The 22,669-nt window shown below is 40.1% G+C and overlaps 1 protein-coding gene across 8 annotated transcripts in view; it reads left to right on the top strand.

The window, feature by feature from the left end:
* The first annotated feature begins 23 nt into the window (after positions 1-23).
* rnf220a (ring finger protein 220a) overlaps positions 24-22,669 on the top strand; it is a 130,612-nt gene continuing 107,966 nt past the window's right edge. For 2 of the 8 annotated variants that reach the window (XM_051861356.1, XM_051861327.1), the window contains exons 1-2: positions 123-321; positions 9,596-10,432. In XM_051861356.1, coding sequence (XP_051717316.1) covers positions 9,784-10,432 — 649 coding nt within the window. In that variant the 5' untranslated portion in view covers positions 123-321; positions 9,596-9,783. Of the gene's footprint in view, positions 322-9,595; positions 10,433-22,669 lie in introns of all 8 variants that reach the window. The other 6 variants (XM_051861316.1, XM_051861338.1, XM_051861305.1 and 3 more) reach the window with 6 other exon arrangements.

The following is a 22,669-nucleotide window of genomic DNA, read 5'->3' as shown; positions in this document are numbered from 1 at the left end:
AGTCAATGAGCGAACCTGGCGCTGAGCGGCAGCACTGCACCTCCAACACTTGGTTTCCACCTCTGAGCAAATCTCTGCCTATCGTCTCTACTTTGCCACTGAACGAAGACTCGTTCTCAGCGATACATGCAACTGATACAACTCTCAACACACGACACGACCCGGGAACTGTGTCTCACGCGCGGCGAACGTTCTTTCCTCGAGGTGCGAGTCTACTTTGCTTCTCATGCTTCGCGTTGATCTTCGCTCGCCTGTTTCGAAAAGTTTCGGTTGTGGGGATAAAAGGACAGCTAAACCTTCCAAGGGATTTTTTTAAACAACGTAAGTGCTCTGAATGTCTTGGCGTCTAATGTTTCTGTGAAGAAATTTAGTTTTATCTGACCTCGAGTCAGATTTAACGCACCCTAACGTGGCTGTCTCTTGCTACAGTATAGTATAGCATTTGTTATTGTTGTTGTTTGGTTTTTGTTGTGTGGAAATTGAGTTAAGGTGATGATGCGCAACTTTATTATCACATATCAATAGATCTCCTATCAGATACCATGTTTCGCTCGCGCGTAATGGCTTGATTGTGGCAATTATTTTAGTGACTTTTTATGGAGCACCTTCGCATGGAAGAGTTACTGAACTCCTAAAACATTTCAGCTGCACACTTTGCTTTAACTTTAACATCAGTTCGTGGTGTTAAAGTTGGCTGAAATTGTACATTTGACCTCTGGTTAACTGACTGGAATGCCATAGGCATTTATCTGAGAATGTGAAAAACACTATTACTGTTACATATTATTATCAAATAAATCATATGGCCCTAAACAACCTTGTTTAACAAGGCGTAACCTACCAAAGATGCCGGTAAACATAAACTCACATTTAAGAATGGCACAAGTGCTGTCTAGAGTCGTGGGAAATTAGGAAAGTCATTGAAATGCTGGTGTTTTTGGCTGATGGAACTGAAAGGGAACTTGTTATAATGATAACCGTGATGATGTGCGCGTGTCTGCGGCCACCCACGAGTATAACATGCTTGTGTGTGTGATGTTTAGTGGGTCAACCTTTAATAACTAAACGTTATCAGTGCAGACCGGGCTTTAAAACCAGTTGCTTAGGTAGTTCAGTTACGCTCCCAACTAATTTGTGACTGGTAGTGGACGTGAGAACTGCTCCTGTGAGTGGAGATTTTACAATTCCATTTATAGTCCTCTCCATTTATAGTCTGTAATCAGAGCGGGAATTAATGCGCTCGAGACCAGTGTTGCGGATAATTTATATTTTGTTCTCAAGCCACAATAGACTGTTGGCCACTCGTTATTTTTCGCCTGTTTTCGCGCACATGTGTGTTAATTGATAAAGAAATGTTTAGATTTAAATTACTGTCAATAGTGGTTGTTAAAGAAGGAAACTATAGGCCTGCTCGGAGCAATTAGTTGGATAGCACTTATAAAAAGGAAAGTGGATCAAATCCGTGCAGTAAGGAAACACCTGTTTACTATGGGTCATTACAATTTACACAACACATACGGGAGTGTTTCCGCTGTGCACATGAGTTGTTGATAGAATTTCCAAGGAAAATTCTAGGCAAAGCTCTTATTCTCGCATCTTTAGAGTATCCTATAATCTTCACAATGTTTTAAAAACACTGCCGTGTTGCTTATACTCAGATTTATTATTATTATTATTATTGTTATTCACACTTTGCAGTAATTTGAATAATTCTAACAACGCATTATGTTTAGTCTTTTTTAACATCAGCAACAACAAATAAATATTAGAAAGAGACAAATAAAGCACTTATCTTTGATTCTGCAATATTAAGGAGCATTTTTGCATAATAGTATAGGATTATTTTTATCTATTTAATATTTCCATTTTGTGTTAGAGTAGATCTACATATCTAAATAGCCTTTAATATCATCATCTTCACAGTCACATCAATTATTTACATTTTTGCTGACAGAATACATTCGCTATTAAGTAAATAGCCTCATTAATTTAACATCTTTCATTTGTGAATTTTGAATTTTCATTTGTAAGAGGGAGTTTAATTTTATTTATCGGCCTTTTGCAGTAAACATGAAACTATTTTACACTTTATAACTGTGAATATATTGTAGCCTAATTGACTCAAATGATTATTTATAACTCTAATTTTATTTTTACAACAATAACAATTTGTAGCATTTCCAAATGTTTTTATTCGTTGTTTATCTTTATTTTGAAATTGTTCTACAGGACAGGAACGCGCTTTATTCACGCGCTTTCATTCAGACAGGCTGAATCATTTTTCACGATTACACGCTTAATTTGCTCGATATTTAATTTTAGATTTTTAGTCATAAATCCTTATTATTACACTTAACATTTCATTGGGCCGTGTTTGATGGCTACTTAGATATTTAAATAGTAGTATCAAGTTTATGTTTTTGAATCTCGGAAATAGCCATTACAAAATGAAATTATTGTCCTCAAAGTAAGATAAATGTGTTAATTGATATTTGGAGCAATTGATATTAACACTTGCTTGAGTGTTAAATTAGATGATATGATAAATACGAGTATTGACAGTGAGATAGCCTTGTGGAATGTACTATATTATCTTTATTGTTCATTTAATTAATTTACAATTCTTATTGATTCTAGTTATGCATGGGAGTTATGCAAAACATCTATATAAACATTTCGATTTCTTAAAAGGTCTAAATTTTACTTGCATGTTTTTTATTCGTTTTAATAGAATTATTAATAAAACAAATTAAACCACGGCATCTAAAACTTAAACAGCTCAATTCCATAAATTCAGTCTGATTTAAAGTTTTTAATCCCATAAACGTGTAAGTTTTTTTCCCCTCCCGAATAATTTGACATAAGAGTTCGGTTCGAGTCCCAATGAGATGCGAGTAGAGGATAGAAGAAAAGTAGCAGGTGATTTATTCGTCAGCGTTTCGATTTTCAGCCCTGCGTTTTCTGTTCTGTCCTTTTCAGCGCCGATGTCAGTTGTTATTGCTTCTCATTGATCCCCGTGCAAAGTGAGAAGTGAACTAAAATTAATGTCGATTCCAGTAGCCGGATCAATGACCAGAGTTATTTTATTCTGGATTTGTAGAATTAAAAAAGAGCAAGCGCAATTAAACGTTTTCATTCTTGTTAACAACTAGGAGGAGAAGAGAGCATCCTTCCCCACAGACAGCGAGGAAGTTCTGCGGCTCTAACTTGCAATAATATATGACGAGGAAAGTCTATCTGGTCTGCATTCACAAGAAAAATCCCTCCGACACCGCGCACTGAAAGAGAGCAGATGAAGCACGCATTTCTCAAATGCATCGGCTTGATTGGCCTTTTGTCTGTTTCATGTTATCGACAAGCGTGCTGTTTCCCAACGAATTAAACTAGAATTAACCCCGTTAACTCGTACACCCACCCGCCCTCGTGCATGTTTATGTTTTCACGTGCTAATAAACACTTCACCGAAAGCTCATTTGTCATGCAGATGGTGGCATGGTATGGTAATTAAAATAATCTACAACTAATACCACAGTTTGAGCACAAGGAAAGGTCGTGGTCCTTAAAGGATTCTTTTGAAATTGTCGAGAAATATTTAATATGCGCGTGCGTGACAAGTGTTTGGACGGTTGTATAAAGATGATAATAATCAGGTGTAGTCCTTGGATTGCCTAACTTCACCATGTCCCCTTTCTATTATGTTTTGAAGCGTGCAGACACGCCTATTCATGTACCTTTTTATTTAGTGCCGAGGCGGAACATTTGAAATTTTATGGTGAGTGAGATACTTTGTTTGTTAGGTAAAGCGCCCCAACCGCAGCAATGCCTTTGAATAAAATCTGCTGCTACTCGGAGGGTTTTGAACACTGATGATCGCTTTACTAGCCTGTCTACTATAACTCTATATAGTTTCTTTCTTATTAAGAGTAGCCTAATATTATTGTCCTATTGTTGTTATTTATATCTTTTGGGATTTTTATATTTAACTGCTTTATAGCATTTATCATGAGATTTTAACTATTATTCATTTTTAATTATTAAATTAAATAGTTTACTACTATATCAACGCTAATTTAATTATAATAAATTGACGCGCATTGACCTTATGAAGAACTGTATTTATTTAGCCTCAGTCATTGCAGTGACAACCAATGGGGCGTTGGCTGCACGCGTACTCTTTATTTTGAAGTGCAGACAGTATACAGATTTTCTATTTTTACAATTAAGGGGTCTTAATATATATATATATATATATATATATATATATATATATATATTGTAAGACTCATGAAAAACAAACAAAACTGCACCTAAAAGCATTAAGTCATGGATATTTCTGTTAGAGACAAAATGTTGAGCTAACTGAAGATTCATGGACAGTCAATGCTAGATTTTTGTAATTTGTTCTTTTTTGATTTACCTATCTGTCCATTATTTAGATGTGAGTTTTAGTACTGTAAAATAAGTTAATTTTACATCCTCTCTCACAAGGCATTACCAGTGCATTTGCCTGGGATCAATAGGAGTTCTGTATCTTTCTGCTTGTCCGAATGTTGCTTGTTATCTTCCCACTGAACATTAGTGTAGGAGTGAAACACAGTTCATCCCACCAGTTTATATATATATATATATATATCTATATATATATATACAGTCAAACCAAATATTATTCAGACATTTTTGATATTTCTGATATATTTTTAGTAATGGGTGCAGGACACTATATTTGATTTATGTAAGTGAGGATAGCAAAATAAAGTAAACTGTGACATATTATACCCAAAAATTCTTCATACAGTGGACTACCAGTAAAATTGATAAAAATTTGGAACCAAAAATTATTCAGACACTTTGACCTGACCATGTTTTCCTTAAGTGTTATCTGACATAAGTAAGATTCATTTTTTTATCTGACACAGTTTAACTCTGAGATCTTGTCATATTTTATTACCCTTTTTTTAAACTATAGTGAATTAATTATATTAATGAATGAAATGTTCAAGATGTCTGAATAAACTTTGGTTTGACTGTATATATATATATATATATATATATATATGCCCTGTACATTACTTATTGTGTTTTATTCTTACAGTGATTAAATTCATTTTTTTTAATGTACAAATTTGTAGAAGGATGAGCATGAAATTCATTCTGTTTTCTTACTCGGTGGAAAATGTTGTGGAACTGAACCTGGAATAAGTGACCAACCGTGCTAGTTAAATTATTCTTGTGTTAGGCTGGCAAGTTCAGGCGGTTTAGTGGCAGACTGCTCGTGCATTGTGCTTCGTTATCTATTATTGACGAGCCTCTGGTTGGCAAACAGTGTGCTCAAACCAGGCAAAATCAAAACCGTGTAAAGTCTCTCTCTCTTTCTCTGTGTGTCTCAGTACACAGTGGCGGGCAGCAGTGGACAGCTGTAAGGGCGGTGAGGTGGGTGGGTGTGATGGGGTCGGCTTGGCTTCTTTGCAGTCCGGGCCTGGCTCTGAGCAGAGAGGATCCAGACACCTTGCAAATAATCTGGGCTTAGTGAGGAATTAGTTGGCTCAGGTGGGTGGGATGAAACAAACAGTCCATCAGCCCCTGAAATGAATAGGGCAGGCAGGACAGGAAACTTTGAAAATCATTTTGTTCACAATGAATCAATGTTCCCTGGTGCCCGCCGCAAAGCTTTATTTGAAAAGCAAATCCTCACTTATTCTGACAGCTCATGCTGAGTGGCACGTTTTTTTACAGCGAGAGTAAATTGTGCAAATTTTGTCTGGTGGAGAAAAAAAAAAGTTGTGAAAGTTTAGAGGCAGGCCCTCGGTATACTTATGCAACCGATGAGATCCAATAAAGCAGTGATTGATTACCACTATTTATTGCTGGGTTTTATTGTGTGTCATACACTGTGGGGAATTTATTTGTTGATAGTGAACTGGAGTGTTGAGGCACAGCTTGTACTATCATTATTGATTTAGTTAGCTGTATGTCCAAGTGTCATTATCCTACACTGCGTTCTCACTCTGTCATTAAATCTCACTTTCACGTCTTCAGAATGCGGGTGTTCATTTTTTTTATGTCTCATACTGCAGCTGCTACACGTTATTGAATTGTTCTGTGGAAGATTTCATATCGCAAGGGCTTTGATTCTAATTCAGCAGGATATATTATCTGCATGGTCCTAAGTTGCAGGCCAGTCGATGGTGAATGACTGTATTTTCAATAATATCGACTGTCCTCCGGTCCAAAAGCGCTTCCTTGCGGAATACTAAGTGAGCAAGTGCGGCCTGAGCGATACGCACGGCACCTTTTACCCTCCTCACTGCAAATATTTAACACCGCTTCCCTGATTGACAAGCGGACGGGAGACTGGATTGCCGTGTTTGTGTCGGTGACGGCAGCCATTTCGAGTGGATGCTTAAGAAGAAGACATAAGTTTACCCTCTAGGGTGATTAAAAAACGTAACGAGTTGGAGTGCTGCTAAGACCCTTCAGACAAAGGCATTTGGGAAGTTTTCAAGAGCAAAGAAGTTAAAATGCGGTAGTGTCATTTCCTGCGACGGCGTTTGAGGGCTCTTCATTTTAGCAGCTGCACACATAACAGCCTTCACACCACATCATGTTTTTTGACAGCCCTGGAAGCATTTCAGTGAAAGTTAAAAAAGCATGAGAAATCGTTGGCATGGCTTAATTTGGAGCAGCAATTAGCATGAAATCCGTTTGTCATCCGCATTCTTGTAACTGTTGCCATTTTTGTCTTGTCACATGGTGTCTAGCTCAGACAGTTAGAGATGTGTGGGTTTGAATGTGTGTGTTTTCTGAGGGTATTGAATGACAGCGTCTGCCCTGTCCTGTAATAAAATGTAAGAGTGGCACTTTCACGGTTGTCAACAATCTCTAAATATACTGACAGACAGGCAGAGGAGCTGGAGCTGCGGTTTGAGTGACACCCTCCGCCGAAACTTTTGCATTTTCTCTCAGCAGTCAAATTTGACAGTCGTTTGTTTACGATGAAATTGGATTCATTTGCACGGCTCCCCAGAGCTGCGCCCAGAAAATGTGTCGTTGACAACTTCTTATTTGTCTTTGTTGTACCCTTTCTGTTTCCTTACATCACTAACTTTCTGAGGGAGAACACGCAGCTCATCACTGCAACTGACACTGCAATATCATAACAATGTAATTTGAAAAGTGCTAGATTTTTTTGCTGGATCACTGTAACAATTCAGTGACAGATTTATTTATTTTTTCCAGATAATCAATCTCAATTTTTAACTTGTGACAAATGTATCATAATGAAATTTAAATGCATATTTACTACTTAATAATATTTTTTATTAATATTAATACATTTAAATAAATATATATATATTTTTTTACATTTTTTACAAATTTAGTTTCTTTTGTTGTCATTTTATGTCGACACCAAGTCTATTTTCTAGTAATTTTTCTGATACAGAGATGAATTTCAATGTTGAGCACTTATTTTGGGTCATTTAAGATGGTTTCTTGAATCTTGGATTTTGCTTGCAGTGATTGATAGACGAAGGGTCAGAAGCGTGACAAGAGTTGTGGTGGACATTGCGGTCCCCCCTCTCTCTCGCTCATACACACTCTTTGACGTGTCAGTGTGTGTCAGGCTGACTCACTGCTCTCTTCGGTTGCTCTGGGACACTGGGCTCTCAGTTTGTGCATGCTTTTGTGCGTGTGTGTAGCTGGGGCACCAGGCAGACCGGCCGCAGCCACAGAAATGATTAGCACATCTGTACAACACTCAGCCTAGTTATGCCCCCTCTCTCTCTCTCTCTCTCGTGCGCCATTGGGGGGATATCCTGTGTCCTTTTATTGGATTGTCAGTTTCACACTGCCTGACTGCGCTGATGGTAATGATAATAAAATTGAAATATCCAGGTACTTATCACTGTATTACCTTGCTATCAACACCCACCCGCACTCATTTTTTAGAGGTTATCCGAGGGGAGAGATTCGATACAGAGACGAGGCCCTGATGAGTGTGAGAGTGGAGGCTTTCGATATTGGTACATTTTCAAGGTGCTATTTTCCCAGCTAGGCCGAGTGAGAAGACAGAACGTAATGCGATTCTTGGGCTTCTCGCCAGCATCAAGCGGTGTAGTGTAACCCATTTTCTACAGACAGGAAACTGCACACATTCCCCTGCCATGTATGTGATAATGTAAAGCTCTTTTTACTGGGCCGCAGAGTGTGTGTGTGCAGATCGAGTTTTAAAATTGATTCGAATGAGTGTTCTGGACAGCTGATATCTGTAAAAATGCCCCGATAAATTCCCCTGGAGTTTCTTTGATGCAGTCTGATATTCTGTGTGGCATTTGAAATGGCCTCGCCGTGACACAAGTCTAAAGGCCCATCTATTTGAATTACTCTGAATAAGAGGACCTGTTCTCCAGATGCATGGATTAAATTCTGTTTTCTGTACAAGCATGTGACATCTCACAAGTTGCAATATAAAAGTTTGGGGTCAGTAAGATTTTTTAATGTTTTTGAAAGAAGTCTCTTGCTCACTATGGCTGCATTTGTTTGATCAAATATACAGTAAAAACAGTAATATTGTAAAATATTATTACTATTTAAAATAGCTGTTTTCTATTTGAATATATTTTAAAATGTAATTTATTCCTGCGATGGCAAAGCTGAATTTTTAGCAGCCATTACTCCAGTCTTCAGTGTCACATGATTAAAACATTTCATATTATCATTACCTTTGATGATATTTTTTTTAAAAACTTTTTCTGTGGAAAACATGATACATTTTTCCAGGATTCTTTGATGAATAGAAAGCTTTTGTGACATTATAAATGTCTTTACTGTCAATTTTGATCAATTTAATGCATCCTTCCTGGATAAAAGTATTAATTTCTTTAAATACAATCTTTCTAACCCCAAACGCTTGAACAGTAGTATATTTCACTTTTGTTTTATTTATTTATTTATTTTTTTACCCTTTTTGACCCTTTTTAATGATGGTTGATGATAAAAAATAAAGGAATCTAATTATGTTAATTTTGATTTGTAATAATGGAAGCAGTCATTTCTAAATTTCATGTAAGTTAAATGTCCATTTGACTTGTAATTGATCACTTTCGGGTCACCCTCAAGAGATTGGCGATGATGGACAGACGCACACGTGCACAAATAGACACAGATTCGCTAAAATGCTTCTCATTAAACCCACTCACACTTTTGCCAATCAGTGAATCTTATCCTCCAGGGCTTCTTCTCGGGCTGTTTGGCTGCAGCTGGGGTCAAGGGGTGAAGTGCGGCTAATTTATTCATTCAGTCAAATATCCTGTGCAGATGGCAGGCTGATACGATATCAGTATGAGAATCCCATTGGAGGCAGAGGACCAGGGTGTTCACATGAGCAGGGCCGCGCTCTTATCTGATGAGCGCGCGGCTCTTATCTGCCTCAGACGCCGTTCTGCTCCGCAGACGGGGAGATGGAGTAAGAGGCTTATATGTGATCTGAACCTCAGATCTGTAGGGGGAAACTTTCTATTTCAGAAAGGGAAAAGTAGGCAAGAGTTTCAGAGTGTTTTTAAGTGGTTTAACTCCTCCTCTGTTCAACTTTCTTCAGGTGGAGGACCATCGAGGATGAGCCGCCAGTGAGAGTGACCCCGATTCTGCCAGAGTGTCGACAGCGCAAAAGTTTGCACCATTCTGCCCATACCGTTTACCCCGTCTCTCTTCTCTCCACCCCTCCCCCACACCCCTCTGCTCTCGCCCCTAACCCCCCCTCCGCCCAACCCCAGCCCAGTCTCCAAAATGGACTTGCACCGGGCGGCTTTCAAAATGGAGAGCTCCTCCTACCTGCCCAACCCGTTAGCATCCCCAGCGCTAATGGTGCTAGCATCGACAGCGGAGGCCAGCCGCGATGCCTCCATCCCCTGCCAGCAGCCTCGTCCGTTCGGTGTGCCGGTGTCCGTGGAGAAGGATGTTCACCTCCCCTTCAACAACGGTTCCTATACGTTCGCCTCCATGTACCACCGCCAGGGTGCTGTACCGCCAGGCTTCCCTAACAGAGACTTCCCTCCTTCCCTCCTACACCTCCATCATCAGTTTGCCCCGCCAAATCTGGACTGCTCGCCAATAAGTATGCTTAACCACAGCGGCGTCGGGGCCTTCAGGCCCTTTGCTTCTCCTCCGGAGGACCGTGATGGAGCTGGAGGGGGATACCAGTCCGCCTTCACCCCTGCCAAGCGGCTAAAGGGCTGCCTGGAGGCCGAGGCCTCCCCGCACCTGCGCTACTCGGACGCAGAAGGGAAAGAGTACGACTTCGGCGGTGCTCAGATCCCCTCCAGCTCACCTAGTGCTCTCAAAGCCGTGGAAGATGCAGGGAAGAAGATCTTCGCAGTGTCAGGCCTGTTGTCAGACCGAGAAACCTCTTCCAGTCCAGAGGATCGCATTGAGCGCTGTGAGTACACTTTTTTTTAAATGAACTGCACTATTAATGTTTGCTGTTATATCTGTACACCTTCAAATAACTTGACTCCTTTTAGAGTCTTCTACTACTTTTAGATCCCAAAATGCATTTTATTTTTGTCCTGTATGGATCTGGTTCGCTTACACACATTTTTCTGATACCTTTTGTTGTATTCAACAAGCTACCTTCTCTAAGATGGGTCTCAAACATCTAATAGGTTAAACTAAGTTAGTTAACTAAGTTAGTTCAACAGTTAGGGTGCTTGTAGAAAAGCATTTATAATAATGGGGAAAAAACTATTAAAATTTTAAATGGAAATTTTTTTTATAACCAATAAAATTAATCCAATAAAAAATTAAATTATTAGGAACTCATGGTAATATACTGTAAGTTCCACCTAAACATCAAGGTTAAAAACTTTATACATACTTTGTGTGTGTGTGTGTGTGTGGGGGGGGTGTGTGTAACAGTACTTAACCTATAAATTTCTTGCTGTGATATGTTATCCTTGTAATATAGAAAACGTGTCCCGCGTCACAAGTCAAACTGCTGGGGAATGTTTAGAGAGTGTGGCCTACCGGTTCTACAGAGCAGATAAATTCCACAGATAAAACTCATAAATGAAATGGAGGTTTCTCGTGGGTGAGAGAGTGTGTGTATGTGTGTGTTTTGGAGGTGAGGAAATGTGAAATGTGTGCACAGATTCATAAGACCTCTGCAGAGCGGAAGCCCAGTGGTATTACTGTAGTAATCCAACCTGACCACTCTTACTCAAATACATTAGAAGTCCCAGTGAAAACATAGGTACACACACACACACACACACACACATACACACACACACACACACACACACACACACACAGTTCTCAAAATCCTTTTTTTTTTTTTTTTTTTACAGCTTTCATTCACAGGATGTTTGCCAGCAAAAAGAACTTGTTTGCCTTTTTAGAACTAAAAAGAAAGGAAGAAAAAAAGATTTATTTTTATTATGAATAATTTTTCTAATTGAGAGGTACCTGGATATTGTCAAAAAATAGTTTTTTTGGTAACACTTTACAATAAGTTTCATTTGTTAACATTAGTTAATGTAGTAACTAACATGAATTAACCATGAGCAACACATTTGTTATTGTATTTGTTAATCTTTGTTAACGTTAGTTAATAAAAATTCAGCTGTTTGTAGTTTGTTCATGTTAGTTCACAGTGCATTAACTAATGTTAACAAATACAGCACTTGATTTTAATAATGTATTAGTAAATGTTGAAATTAACATGAACAAAGATTAATACATGCTGTAGAAGTGCAGTTTATTATTAGTTCATGTTAACTAATGTAGTTAACTAATGTTAACTAATGAACATTATTGTAAAGTGTTACCATTTTTTGTTAGATTTATCTCAGTTACGGGGACAATTTCTTCTTTAAAGTATAGCTAAGTAACCCCCGCCCCCCCACACACACAAATATGAGTGTATTAGTTAGTAAATTCAGAGGTTATAAAGGCAGTTGCAGGTCTTGCTGGATGCCATCTCTATTTATTTATTCTCTGTTTTCTGATGACACTTTACTATAAGGTTCCATTTGTTAGCATTAGTTAACTACATTAGTTGACAAAACCTAAAAATTAACAATTCTTACCGCCTTTATTAAGCTTAGTTGATGTGACATTGAATAATACATTTAAAATCAAAAGTTGAATTTATTAACATTAGTTAATGCACTGTGAACTAACATAAATGAACAATTGTATTTTTATTAACTAACAAAATGAATGCTGTAAAAAATATTTTACTCAATGTTAGTTCAAATTAGCTAAAGCATTAACTAATGTTAGACCTTAAATGGGACCTTTTACTTTGTTATTTTATCTGGCTTTCTTGTCTAATTTTTGGCCACTCTCTCAGCATCACTGTTCTTTATAGCATCTGTCCTAATTTTTTATATTTTTTATATGTGCACTCTTTCTCAAATCCTCAAAATTTTCAAATTTTCTTCCACCCGCTCGTTCTTTTTGGGAGAGCTGTAGTGCGACAGGGAGGCCCAGTCGTGGGGGAAATAGCAAGAGTGGGATACGGAAAGAGAGGGAGCAATGGTAGCACCCTTGATCGAACAGATGAGAGACAAGGGCGGCGAGCTGAGACTGATCCGATAAAAACAGCAGCATGCAGGCTGGGAGGAGCGTGAATGACACCCAACAAGAAACAAGAGAGGAAAGCAGGAGAGTTAGGGAGGAAGAGAGACAGACTAGAGGAAACTGTGTCCAGTATCTCATCTAGAATTTCCCCTCTGAGGGTGTCTTGTTTGAAAGCGCTTTTTAAGACATCCACCGTAGCGCTTTTGAACCAGCAGCTGAACAGGAAGCAGCGATGCAATGCCGGTCCTTTCGGCTAGATGGATTATAACACCTTCACCCTCAGCTCAGATTAAGTGCAGATAGTGGCTCTCGAGGGCCAATCCAGGTATAATCCAAGTTCCTCAATGGACTGTAATCTGACATTCATACTATCAGATAAGAGCAGCAGCTTCTCTTGCTGAAATGAGAGGGGATTAGGGTGGCGGAAGGGATAGGAAAGCCTCAGCCTCCTCTCTGTGAGAAAGAACAGAGAGAGAGTTTTAAAATACAATGATTTGGAGAGTAGGAGACAGTTTTGCCTTCTCACTCTCTGCCTCTCTCCTTCTCCTTCTCTCTTTTGAAGCTGAATCTAATTAGATTAAACCTTAGGCCCACCAAGGGCTCTAATGCAATTGAATTTCCAGCAGTGTTGTAGAAGAGACTTAAATTGGGTTCCCCTTGACTGGCTACCGTGCTACTGGCTGTCACTTCAGGAGCCCTGTCCTCTCTCTGGGCGTTAAGCCCCAAATCTGCACTGTACTGCAGTCGGTGTGATTTTCAGACTCTACGCTAGTGAGCAGGAAACCTCGGCATGACACTGTTCTATCATGACACAATTCCTGCAGGTAGTCTCACCCCTCTCAAGAGTATGTCATATCTAGAGTATCACAGCACAGTTTTCATACTTTTAAGAAAACAAGTTTGAATGGTATGAAGAACATTTCATTTTTTTGTGTCTATATAATTTACCATGGTAACTATAATTTCCACCAAAATACCTACTATTTCATTCACGCTTCAAAGTACTGTATTGAATTGGCATGATTGTTTTACATATGTGACCCTGGACCACAAAACCAGCCATTTTTTAAAACTATAAAAGAGATTTTTTAACTATAAAAAAGATTTATACATCATCTGAAAGCAGAATAAATAAGCTTTCCATTGATGTATGGTTTGTTAGAATAGGCCAATATTTGGCCGAGATATAACTATTTGAAAATCTGGAATCTGAGGGTGCAAAAAAATCTAAATATTGAGAAAATCGCCTTTTAACATTGTCCAAATGCATATCCACTCACAAAAATACATTTTTTATATATTTACAGTAGGCCTAGTAAATTTACAATTTTTATATATATATATAAAATGCTCATTTTCATATTTTATTTAAAGGTGCAATATGTAACTTTTTTTGTGGAAATGAACGATACACCATCAATCCTTCTTCCAAAATGTGTTTTTTTCTTACCCTGATTCACTAGGGTAAGCCCGTTATAAGGGTTTATATTTTAGACCGAGCGGTATGCTCGGAAATTGCATACTTGCGTGTCTCGTCGTATATGTAAATAGAGAAAAGTTGCTCCGGCTACTTTGACGCATGTGGGAGTGGCATAGGTTAGTTGTCACAACGAGCGAGAAAGGTTGACATGGAGCAGCTAAATGTCGAACCTCCGGGGAATCACCTGTTCAAAAAAACACAGAACAGAGGAGCTTCTGCTTGCAAAAAGAGAACGCGATAGAGCTCGTAATAAAACAAGAATCAACATTGGCCTGGCTTTTCGGAGATGGTGAACTGTTGTAAAAGAGACAGAGATGGCGTTTTTATTACTCAACAGGTGAGTAAGGTATTTTATTGAACAGATAAATTGTCATATGTAGCTCTCTAACACAGTTCATTGTAAAGCATTATCTAATGTGAAGAGTCATTGCATTATGGTTGTTTTAGCGCTGTGCTGGAATTTATTTTCAAGAAAGTACCATGTCTATTAGTAGGTATAGCTACAGTAACGTCTTCAGCTAGTCAGCTTGAGATCCTTTCCATTCAAACTGGTTATATCTCTTAAGCCTAGTAATGAATGTTTTATGAGCAGTGGGATAACCATATTTATCCGCACAGTCACGCAAAAACGAAGCACAACCAAAACAATGTTCTTCTACAAAATGTAGGCAATTTTTTAACCACTAGAGTTATACCTATATAGTCTACCTTTATTTAATTATTATATTTTATTTTTATATTACATATATAATATATGAAAATGTAAACAAATAAAACTATGAAAAAAATTCCATGAACATTTTTTACATTAATTATATGATGAAAAATATAGTATCATGATAATTATTATTATTATTGTTCATTATTATCATTTTACAGTAGCATCACTATGTTTTTTTTGCAGAAATTATGGTACCATGACATTTTTTTTCCATAGCATGTGATGTGTGTGTTGGTGTGTTCATTTCCCAGTGTGAACGTGTTACATCTGGAGCTTGTTTGTTTGCTGTCTTCCTGCACACATTGGCACGACAGAGCCGAGCAGTGAGCCTGACCCGGGACAGCTATCCCAGCTTCTCATCCACAGGGAAAATGTGTGTGTGATAAACAGAGAGACTGAGATAGTGTAACCTGTTTCCAAACTCAGTGTGAGCCACAGAAAAAATAAGACATGAGACGTGGTCTTAGAAGGAGAGAAGGCAAGGAATGAGGGAGAGAGAGATGAAAGAAAGATAAAAAAATAATAAAAGGCAGGGGATGAGCAATCAGCAGCGCCGTGAGCTGAAACGCAGACTGCAGCTGCCTTCCTGAGCAGCTGAAATAAAAGGGAAAAAATCCTTAAGACAACAGAGCGCAGCTACACAAGCTTCCTTCCTGACGTGACCAGCTCGTGAGCCGTGTGGGCCTGTCTCCATAAATCCCCGCTGATTTACGGGGAACCGGGTGGCTGGCAGCTCCTTGCTTAACCCCCACCACCCCGGCCTAGTCTTAAAGCCAGGCCTCCGGCCACCCGTCCTTCCCCGCAGAGCTCCGACACACTCATTCTGAACTTCAAATGATTTCAGCCCGGGTTGATACAGTGCGCAGATAATAGCACAGATCAACACATGTTAAAAGATTCTCCTGTGTCCTCCCTGAATGCGTCAGAGCGTCAGTCACAAGGATATATTGTTACAGTGGCAAACCTGGAGGGGACTCGTTCTCTAATTTACACGGCTGCTGAGGAGTAGCGCCGAGATGCATTGTGTTAGCAAGCATAGTTATTTTTGCATTGCGTCTCCCTGTCGCTCTCTGGCTTTGTAGTTGCCAGTCAGCCACTGGGTTGAGCCTTTAATTATTTGCCGGTGCTCTTTCTCTGTCTCTTTTTCGTTCTCCTGCTCTCTCTTTCTCTTCACTCCCTACCCTGTCTGCGTGATTGATTCTTGTTTTCATGTTTTTCGATTGGGCCACACAGATCTGTCAGACTGTATAGTTATTCCGCCGTCTTTTCCCTTTCAAAAGCTCTGAAGAGCAGTGTGCAATGACAGCTGTTAAAACACACAGTTGTTGTTTTTTTTACCTTTTTTTTTTGTCAGTGAGCAGATGTCAGTGGTGTGTTTTTCTTTAGGATGTATTGAAAACTTTGGGAAACAGTTGCAGCAGAAGTGGAAAATACACCAAGATACATCATAATAATGGAAATTTGTTATTACTGAACAAAAAAAAATGGCTGGCTTGCTCACAGTTGGAGAGAGACGTTTTTTAGACTCTGTTTTGAGGAAAATTTTCTCTGTCGCTCGTCTCCGGCAGGTGAAGAGTTAAGGAGATCAACATTGTCATCCCAGCAAAAATCCCCCCTCCTTCTGTCTCTCCCTCCCTCCCTCCCTCATCTGTCCTCCTGCTCTGGTTCCTGCTCCCTCCCTCTCTCTGTCACGGTCTAGTGGCGAGGTTAAGTTAAGTAAGAGTGTTCTAATAATTAGGCTGCAGAGCGACCGCTCGTCTGTGCTTACCCAGATGTTAAAAGGCTTGTCCTCTCATGTTGCCTCCCTGTTGGTACCCCCTCCACCCTTCATTCATCCCTCTCTTCCAGCTTCTCCCTCTCTCTTTCTCTGTCCTTATTCTCTCTTGCTCTTCTGTCTATCTATCTATCTATCTATCTATCTATTAAAGGTGTAACAGCACACGTATTCATCCCGTACCGTATGGTACAGACGTCACGGTTCGCTTCATGCAGTTAGGCGAAAAATACAGTCAGTCACACTCACAGGTGATCCACACTCCAATCCGTGGCGTAATACAACGCTGTTTGCTAACTGCCACAACAGGCAAAAGAGCACACGCAAATGACTTGAGCGCTTGAAAACAAAGTCCACTAGTCCACTAGTGCACACGCGTCAGATGCATCTTTCTGCGCTCACACTCAACTGTGCGCGAAACGGAGCGAAACGCGGAAAGTATAGGAGGGTTGTGCTTAGGCTTTGAATGTTTAAATAAGTGGAGCAAATGGTAACACTCCTAATGCACAAGTTTTATTTTTGTTTATTTTGTACTTTTAAAACACAAGATGCTTTTCGGTTCTGTAGCTGATTGTGACCAAATACCTTTTGTTTTTATCAGCCCTGCAAAATTCTCACTATTAACTAGTTACTTATTAGCATGCATATTACTAGGATGTTGGCTGTTACATATTACATATTATAAGAATGTGCAGAATAAGCACATATTAAAGGGTTAGTTCACCCAAAAATGAAAATTCAGTCATTAATTACTCACCCTCATGTCGTTCCAAACCCGTAAGACCTTCGTTCATCTTCAGAACACAAATTAAGAAATTTTTGTTCAATTTCGATGGCTCAGTGAGGCCTGCATTGACAGCAAGATAATTAACACTTTCAGATGCCCAGAAAGCTACTAAAAGACATATTTAAAACTTCAAAGCTTTACGAATGTTTTGTTTCGAATCAGTTGTTCGGAGCGTGTATCAAACTGCCAAAGTCACGCCCCCCACAGTGGTGAACCATTGAAATTTCGAAACACTTAAGATGTAAGGAAGCCTCGTTTACTGAAATCACTTGACTTTGGCAGTTTGATACATGCTCCGAACCACTGATTCGAAACAAAAGATTCGCAAAGCTTCAAAGCTTCATGAAGCAGTGTTTTGAAATCGCCCACCACTAGATATTGTTGAATAAAGTCGTTATTTAGTTTTTTTTTGGCGCACAAAAAGTATTCTCGTCGCTTCATAACATTAAGGTTGAACCACTGTAGTCACATGAACTGTTTTAAATATGTCTTTCGTAGCTTTCTGGGCATCTGGAAGTTTTAATTATCTTGCTGGCAATGGAGGCCTCACTGAGCCATCGGATTTTATCAAAAATATCTTAATTTGTGTTCCGAAGATGAACGAAGGTATTACGAGTGTGGAACGACATGAGGGTGAGTAATTAATGACATTATTTTCATTTTTGGGTGAACTAACCCTTTAATGCCTTATTCCTTATGACCATATTCTGCATCTTATAATCCTATCCAATACCTAAATTTAACAACTACCTTACTAACAACTACATCTATCTATCTATCTATCTATCTATCTGTCTGTCTGGCATTTTATATCAAACACTTTCTTGCAGCCAACATTAGGGTATTGAGGTTTCATCTCTATTTGAAATTCTGCCTCTCAGAAGCATTTGAGAGTGATAAGAATTACTTTATTGCAGATCTGAAGAGCAAAGTGTGTGATCTGTCTTTCTCTGTCTGGTTGCTCTTGGCAAAAGACAGCAGGTGTCAGTGCAGCAGGCCATGGCTGCACCACTCTTTGCGGTGTAAGGGAGCACCGGGCCGGGCCATTGTTGTGGCATGATGCAGATCAAGGATTAGGGCTTCCTGCCTGAGCTTTGTTGGCAGACCCACTTGAATTGGACACAGGCTGGTGTGTGCGGACCGCTGGAGCCACTGTTAGGGAAATGATCAGGGGAAATGAGATGAGAGCATGCATCCTCTCCAGACAAACAGCTGGGATCAGAGTGAACGAGTGAAGGTCTTACACACCACAGCACAATGCTCATGAATATGCAGTAGCTCTTTATTGCCTAACAAACACACTTGACTTATTTGTGGTCTAAAAGAATATAACAATTATGACCTAAATGATTTCCATTCATAGATGCAAGCTCTTGACAGTTGTGTACATGCAGCTGTATGGCGGTTCTGGCAAGCATCACGCGTGCACCCATTCTCCCAGGCTCTAGGTCAGGCTTGTTCCCATGGCCTGGATGTGGGCCTTGTGGTGATGTCACACTTTGCTATAAAAGCAAGCTGAAAGCGGTCCGCTGAGTCCTGTAGAACCGCACAGCTGGCATTAGTATCCGTTCTGCACATGCACTCGGGGTCAGGGAGCCGGTCATGGTACCACAGCGGGCAGTCCGTCATCCCTGAGTTTAGTTCCGGGCCACCGGCAACCAGGAACAGCCCTTAGATCAGGCTCAAACTCCCGTCCTCCCCATCCTGGACTAATGCAGATGTGCTGAAAAGCCTCATCCCCCTGAGTCCCTTAAAGAGGTAGGGGATGAAACTTCACTCTCGCTAACAGGTTCACCACCCAGAGCACAGCAGACCCACCCCAGCCAGCCAGCCAGCCCACCCGTTCGCATCCACCACCTCTTTATCCTTCTCTCTCTCTTTCTTCGTTCACCCCTCCTCACTGTTTCCCCCAGTAATCTAATCTTCTCTTCGTGTGCGGGTGCAGTCTTCTGTGACAGACTTGTTTCCAAAAAGCCGGCTTGGCTAAAGGACACACATATTATATATATATTTATTGCTTCCCTTAAATGTGAATTATTGAACACAAGTGATTACTGAGCGGGATGCGTTGGGGGCTTTCTGGGAGTTTCAGACGACTGTCATGGATTAAAACAACAGCATCCAGAGTGACATCTTGCATGAGAAATGTCTTTAATGTAAGCTCGGCTTTCTTCTGAACATTAGCGTTAGCTAGAGGCGTGCCGTAAGCCCTTACACCTGTAGCAGTTTGTAGCTTGTTTTCGGCTGCTACCAAAGCTTCCAGCTCTGCTTTATTGCTTCTGAGTGGGCCGCGTGTGTGTGATCATTGCTCATTACCGGTCGCTGAGACCTGAGGCGGAAAGGCAGCTCAGGAGAATCTGCATGGAGATACGCACACTCCTCCAGAATGCCAATAGCCCGCACACATTAGAAAGTGTTGCCATTTTGTACCTTCTTCCCGTCACTCTCTGTCCAGGCGCTCGTAGGGGCCTGATTAATTATTTAGCAGCATGTATCATCTATTTACCTTAGTAATCCATCTGTCAGCACGCTTATTGATCCAATCCTGCATTCTAATTGTGCATCCTCTCGCAGCAGCTAGCTCATATTTAAATTCAATGCCTGTCACTGCGCCTGACTGTCTGTGCGCCGTGTGACTCCGTCGACTATCGCGTCTGTCGCTGCGGTTGCATTTCAGAGTTAAGCTACAGCTGTTCTGGAGGAAGTGAGAGTGTTTCTTTCGCCCCCTCTCAGGTGTGACTGCGTTGTCATTTTTAAAGTGACACATGGAAAGGGGGTTTTATTCAGAAAGATGTGGTCGGAAATGAAAGAGATTTGGGAGGAATGAGGGTGAGAAGAAATCATGAAACATATATATATATATCCATTTCGTCAACCCTCAGTTTCATTCCAATTTCCTCTTACTTTATTTGGTGTCCAAAACATAAAACAGCTGCTATCTATCTATCTATAGATTAGAGACACAATAAAACTGGGCATTTAACATTTGCTAGAAACTATCATCTATGTAAAATCGATAATTTAACACATTTACTCCTTTCAACTCATCAAGTCACCACTTGTATTCGTTCTACCAACATGAACAGGATTGTCGGATATCATAGACAGTGATTTTGCCTTCCTACCTTTGTATACTGCTTGCAAAAGTAGCATTTTTCATCTTTTGGTCAGCCTTTCTCTTACCTGTTCTCTTCTTATCTAGCATTTTCACTTTCATCCCTCTCTCATTCTCTGTGGGTGGTTGTGTGGTGGCAGTAGGGGCTTGTTTGTTGTGGTGACAGGGAGGCGGCCCACTGATAAGAGCACCGTGGCAGCTGGTTGCTGTGGCTGTGTGCGGTTAGTGAAAAGGCCAGAGTGCGGGGCGGTCAGGAAGCTGAAACGCTCCTGCAGTTGTCAGGCTGGTCTGTCTGGCCAGGCCCCTCAAACTGGGCTTTTACATGCCAATAAAGAGGGCCGTTTCGGGGGTGGGCTGGTAGCCAGGCAGCCTGGGAGAAAACAGTTAAAATAGGCACTTAAGAATGCCCTCCCCCCTCTCCTATCATGATGGGTTACGCCGCCGTTCTCAGTTGTGTTCTAACAAGGCTTTTGACATAATTGAATACAGTAGCCCTGAGTAGATAAGCATTTTGTGTGCCAGCCACTGTGTGTCTGAGAATTCTGGCTATGTGTGCACATACTGGAACTGTATGTGTTTTATTAATTTGTCTGTGTACAAATTCTGTGTGTGTGTGTGTGTGTCCGCATGCTCACTGCCAGCTGGACGTGTGTGAGCTTATATCCTTCCTTTGATGGCCCACTCCTCTTCAGGGCTAATAAGAACAGATGCGCGAGCGCCCAGCATGAGTGATCGTGCAAATGCAGCAATCAGTAAACACTCGCTGAGTTAATGACACCAATCAATGGCCTTTTAAAACAGCTATTTGATAATTGCAATCATCAATGCCTCCTGTAGTATACATTACAAATGGGCCTCTCCTCTTTTCTCCACTCCCTCCTTCTTTCTCTGTCTCTGTTTTCTTCCTTTTTACTCTTCCTTTCATTTTGTGAACATGGATCCATTGTCATATTATCCTGTCAGTTGAACCGTATGAATCTCAGGCTATCATTGACCCAGAGTTGTTAGCATTTTAGCATCCTTGTCTTTCAGGATTTTTATTGAGCTTATTTTATTGAAAAGAATTGAAAACACTCAAAAATATATAAACGTTTTAAGCATTTTAAATACAGTAAATAATTTAATTATGAATAAATAACTTTAAAAAAAACTTGCAAAATGTCTTAACCCAAGTCTAAAATAAGTAAATAAGTATTCAAGGATCATACTTGATGACTTTTGTTCATCTTTTCTTTTTAAATCTTTTTCTTTATAAACAATTTCAACTTGATAATACTTTAATCATGCTCCATGAAATTATAATCTAAAAAAATATATTTTATATCTTTTAAAATAGCTGAAAACATTAATGCAGTGAAATCTTAATTTAAATATCACATTGAAGCTTAATTCTTGTTAAAAATGGAATAAGAAGGGGAAATAAAAGGTTAATTTTTAATTACTACTACTTTAATTTCATATGTACATCATTGGGGTCTCAAACAAAGTTAATCTCAACAGAACATGAGGGTTAAGGTTAAAAAAAACAAGATTTAGCAATTATGAAGCCCGAAGCAATCATCAATTTCATCTTATTTGGTGGCAGGTATATTGATTCATTCGCTTTTCATTACTGTTCTTTGTTCCTTTTTGTGTCCACTCAGTGTGAGCGATACAGTATCGGACAGAGAAGACACAGCGGTTACGAGTGATCTCATGCGCGAGTGCTCTTCCTGTCTATGTTTTCTGCAAGCAGAGAGCGAGTTTATTTTTGTGATACATCAAAGAACACAGGCGCCCTTTGAACGCATCTCCTCCCGGGGGTCAAAAATCTTCTTAAGCAGAACCCCCCCTACTTCACCCCTATCAAAGGCCCCCCCCCACTTCATTTGGCCATTTTCAGCCCAGCGGCTGTGCGCCTGCAGGCCCGAGACCACAACAATTTCATCACTGCAGAGCCAAAAATTGTCGCCATTGAAAATGGCACCTAAAGTGGCTAATCTGAACTCCCTCTTTACCGAGCCCCCCCTTCCTGTGTGTGAGTGTGTATATATGTGCTTTTGTGAGTTAAGCTGCGATTCACACCTGCTGCTGTGTAATCCTGTAGTCATGTTGGCCCCTGGCTCCCGTGCTCGCGCGGCTCTGCGGGTGCCATTTGGATACGGGCTGTCTAATACCACATCCCCACGGCAGAATGCACGGCATCCGCCTCTGGGGAAACGGGGGTGGAGGGA

This window comes from Ctenopharyngodon idella, chromosome 2 (genome assembly GCF_019924925.1).
Source record: "Ctenopharyngodon idella isolate HZGC_01 chromosome 2, HZGC01, whole genome shotgun sequence".
Lineage (NCBI taxonomy): Eukaryota > Metazoa > Chordata > Actinopteri > Cypriniformes > Xenocyprididae > Ctenopharyngodon > Ctenopharyngodon idella.
This window is presented reverse-complemented; position numbering and strand designations above follow the sequence as displayed.